Below are 4235 nucleotides of genomic sequence, written 5' to 3'. Positions count from 1 at the left end.
TGAGTCCATCTCAAGGACACGTGTTCAGTCTCGGCTTAAACTTTGTGGAAGGAGCAGGGAGGAGCCGTGTGTGGGTCATTGGGTGATGCTCGTTCCCCGTGTGCCCTGGGTGTACCAGGGGACCCCAGCAACCTGGAGCTGGGTTCTGTCGGCCTGCGGGCACCTGAGAAACCCCGGTGATGGGAAAACTCACCTCCGTGTCTCCTATTAAAATTGCTGACGGAGTTCCCTCCTGGTGGATTGGGGTGCAACTTGGTGATTGCTGAGCATCTTCCTTCCCTCTTTTCCAGTCTGCATCTCTTATCTGGGAAGATTTTATCAGGACCTCAAAGACAGAGATGTCACATTCTCACCATTCTCTATTGAAAAAGAACTTATAAAATTCTGCCGGGAAGCAAGAGGCAAAGAGAATCGGTTGGTGAGTAGCTGGTCCCCCTCCCTGCCTGGGCCTGCCCACTTGTGTTCAGGAGGTGCGCTGTTGTGTCAGTATGCTGGTGTGGGACTCCTGTGCTTTCATGCATTCTGCAGTTAGGATATTTTTTTTTTATCATGTTAGTACTGATTAAGCACCTACTGTGTGCTGGGCACCGGGAGGATCAGTGGGGAGAAAGGACAATCAGGCAAACAGATGATGCCGTGGGATGAGTGTCCCGGAGAAAATGACCAGGGTGCTCTGGCTGAGAGGGTGGGTGCTGATTTAGGCAGAATAGTCAAGAATCTCTCTGAGGGAGAGTCATCGTTGGGGGGCAGGGTCAAGGATGCGGGGAAGAGCCTCCCAGGCAGAGGGAACAGCCATTGTGAGCACCAGAGGCCATGAGCAAGGGCACAAGAAGATAAAGTGGGCACAGGGTGGGCTAGGGCCAAATTGAGGACAAGAGCCCTAACAAAACGATGACTTTTATAGCTTTAATTTCCCTGGTAGTCGCTGGTTTGTCTGTCTCTGTTTAAAGGTCTGAAACTTGGTGACTCGTAAACTTACTTGGAGGCTGTCAGCTCTGGGACCGAGCATGTATTAAGAGCCCAGGGTTTACGCTGACCCATCTGACTGCCAGGACAGGCAGGGTGTGGGAACATGAGGCCTTGCCAGGACAGAGGTTTTGAGATGTCAGTGTGTTGCGGAGGAGAAGGCTCTCAAGTGGAACCGCCTGAAGGCCATTGTCCTCTCTTGCTGCAGTGCTACTATATCGGGGCCACAGATGACGCTGCCACTAAAATCATCAACGAGGTGTCCAAGCCCCTGGCCCACCACATCCCTGTGGAGAAGGTCTGTGAGAAGCTCAAGAAGAAGGACAGCCAGATCTGCGAGCTAAAGTACGGTGAGTGTGGCCAGGCCTCACTGAACCACCACAGAGCCTCTGCGCTCGGGCACTATGGAGCTGACTTTCTAGCTGGGAGAGGCAGCTGAGAAGATAGTGCCGCGGCCAGTGAGTTCGGTAGCCGGGTCGGTGGTGGTGGGAGGGGTACGGATCTGGCAGAAAAGGCCTCACGGAGGAGGTGGCGTTCAGCAAACTTTGAAGGCGGTAGCAGATCAGCCAAGAGGAGCTCATGGATGAGCATTCCAGGCGGAGGAAGCGGGCAGTGGGTGGCGCACGGACAGGTCACAGGGGGCCTTGCAGGATGAGGAAGATTTGGCTTCAGGTCTTTAATCTGAGTGAAGTTGGGAACATGGTTTTGTTTGTTTTGGTTCTGGTTTGGAGGTGGAGCGCAGAGAGGTTTTGGGTTTTTTTTTTTTAAGATTTATTTATTTTAGAAAAGGGGGCAGAAAGAGAGGAAGAAGCAGGCTCCCTATGGAGCATAGAGCCCGATGCGGGGGCTCGATCTCACGACCCTGAGATCACGACCTGAGCCGAAATCAAGAGTCACACGCTTAACCAACTGAGCCACCCAGGCCCTGGGAACATGGGTTTTTGAGCAGAGAAGGGATGAGGCCTGACTTGGGTTTCGTAGGCTCATCCTGCTGAAGACCCAGCGATCTTTATTACCTTGAAGAGAAAAGCTGTGTGCAGGCAGGCGCAAGAGTTCCGGGCACTGCGGCACCCCTCTTGTCGAACAGATCTCTGGTGGAAAAAAGCAGGTCAGGTCCTCAGAGTCAGGACCAGGAATAGTTGTCCTCGTCTATAAAATTTGAACAAAACCAACATATTTTATTGTGACTAGTGTCCAAGGGCCTGTTTGCCCACTTGTGTTCAAGATGCCTAGTCTCCTGAGAGGGACCTGGGACAGGTGCAGTTGGCTCACGGTCTCTCTCTGCTCACGAGTGGTCATGGGGAGTAAGCTTCTGACCAGGGCCTGTGTTGGGAAACTGCAGCTGGGAGATCTCTCTGCTCTGTCACCCTGGAGCTGTCACTCTACAGTGACTTGCTCTCTACTGTGACTAGTTGTCAAGGCACCTGGGGGAGTGGGAACCACGTTTCTCCTGTAAGGACCACGTGGCCTCCATCCCGGGACGCCCCTGGGGTGAGACTGGCCTTCTGGTGAAGGGCCTCGGGGCAGTGGGCACTGACACGCACCTGCAGGGGTGACCTGTCCTGGGACTGCCGGGGCAGGGGGAGGGGGGGTGTCTGTGGCCACTCCCACCAGCTCTCCCTGCTCTCTCCTCCAGACAAGCAGATCGACCTGAGCACGGTGGACCTGAAGAAGCTCCGGGTTAAAGAGCTCAAGAAGATCCTGGACGACTGGGGGGAGACGTGCAAAGGCTGTGCGGAGAAGTCTGACTACATCCGGAAGATTAACGAACTGATGCCTAAATATGCCCCCAAGGCAGCCAGTTCACGGACTGATTTGTAGTCGGCCTGATCCCTGTTGCACCGGAGGGGAAAGCAGCTCACCTGCGTCTTCCCCACAGCCTTTTTGTAATTTATTTTTTAGGCGGGCTCCTGACAATGTCAGGTGTGAAGCCTGGAGCTTTCCTGATGATGCTGGCTCTCCAGCGCCCCCCTGGGGGGATTCACTTTGTTCTGTTGCTGGTTTACTCTAGGACTTCAAAGTGTGTCTGGGAATTTTTTATTAAAGGAAGAAAATTTCTAGCTGTCCTTGGAGAATTAAAGTGAATCTGAAATAGGATTTCAACCCTCACGAAGATCCCACCAGTTTATGCTTTCCAGCTTACAAAGAATGGTCCAATATCTTCACATTGGTCCCTCGGCCACCAGGGCTGGAGATGCCAGGACAGGCCCCGGGCTGAGGCGGGGGCGGGGGGCGCTGGTGCAGGACTGGAGGTGAGCCCAGAAGGAGGCTGCGCCCTATCCCCACCCCAAGGTGACTTGGAGTGGCAGTCATAGGAGAGGAGCCAGAGGCTGCGCCATCTTGCAGAGCATAGGGGCTTGAATCTGGTGTACGAGGGGGGGCTTTATTGGGGCTGTGCCCGAGCAGGACGGAAGGTCGACTTAGTGTGGCCTTCTGGAAGGACGACCGCCATCACTGCCTGTGTTCAGTACCATCACGTTTCTAAACATGCTGTTGGCCTGGCTTCCAGATCTGGCCATCTACTTGGTCATCGGAGTTTGCAGTCTGGTGTCAGTCCCAAGCTTCTGATGCCTAATTAGGGTTTTTCAAGATTTACAGGGGTTGGTTTATACAAAGTCAATGAGAGGCTGCCTTCTGCCTTGTGTACCCAAGATAAGCCTAACCAATGAAGTCTCGTCCCCGGGTCTGGTTTTTCAGCTCCTCTCCGGGGTTGGCTTTGGGAAACCCAGTTGTCAGTATGAGCTGTGACTTGGTGGAGACCCCTCTGCTTCTCGGGCCTGCCAAGACCACCTGAAGGGAAGGACTAAAGCAGTGCTTTCCAAGGAAGACCCCAGATCACATCGTTTATGCTGCTGAATTCAGTTTGCCTCCATAGGCCTCGTTACCACCTGTGTCATCCACTGACGAGAGCCAGCAGCCCCACGTTTGGCACATCTTCAACACCACGTTTCTAGGAGGGAAGCAAGAAGGTTGAGCTACTTCTCAGGCCAAGACTTAAACTTCCTTGTTTGGAGGAATTAGGTGGGCTATTAAGATACGACAAGTGCCTGTCCTGAGCCCCCAACAGATGCTGGGAAAATCCACAGCCAAAGACTGAAGTCTTAGGAGGTGGATGGCTGTGGCCTAAAGGCCACACTGAACACAGGCACACTGAACACCCAACCACTACGGCTCTAGGGCTGACCCCCCCAAGGTGATCTACAAAGGGTTAACCCATTCTGGACGTGGAGTTCAGATCAGGCAACTGTTACAGGTGTTTCTTATAAGAG

The 4235-nt window shown here is 53.5% G+C and overlaps 1 protein-coding gene across 1 annotated transcript; it reads left to right on the top strand.

Annotated features, from left to right (window-relative positions):
• Nucleotides 1–267: 267 nt before the first annotated feature.
• On the top strand, nucleotides 268–3032 carry LOC117800620 (mesencephalic astrocyte-derived neurotrophic factor; the record flags this gene model as incomplete). Its single annotated transcript, XM_034653175.1, has 3 exons — nucleotides 268–418; nucleotides 1175–1316; nucleotides 2603–3032. Coding segments are annotated over 3 exons (478 nt in total), but the record flags the coding sequence as incomplete, so codon positions are not given.
• Between the last annotated feature and the right edge of the window lie 1203 nt (nucleotides 3033–4235).

The sequence above is a fragment of the Ailuropoda melanoleuca genome, unplaced genomic scaffold, assembly GCF_002007445.2.
Source record: "Ailuropoda melanoleuca isolate Jingjing unplaced genomic scaffold, ASM200744v2 unplaced-scaffold73390, whole genome shotgun sequence".
NCBI classification, from domain to species: Eukaryota; Metazoa; Chordata; class Mammalia; order Carnivora; family Ursidae; genus Ailuropoda; species Ailuropoda melanoleuca.
Note: the sequence above shows the minus strand (reverse complement) of the source record. Positions and strands in the feature narration are given on the sequence as shown.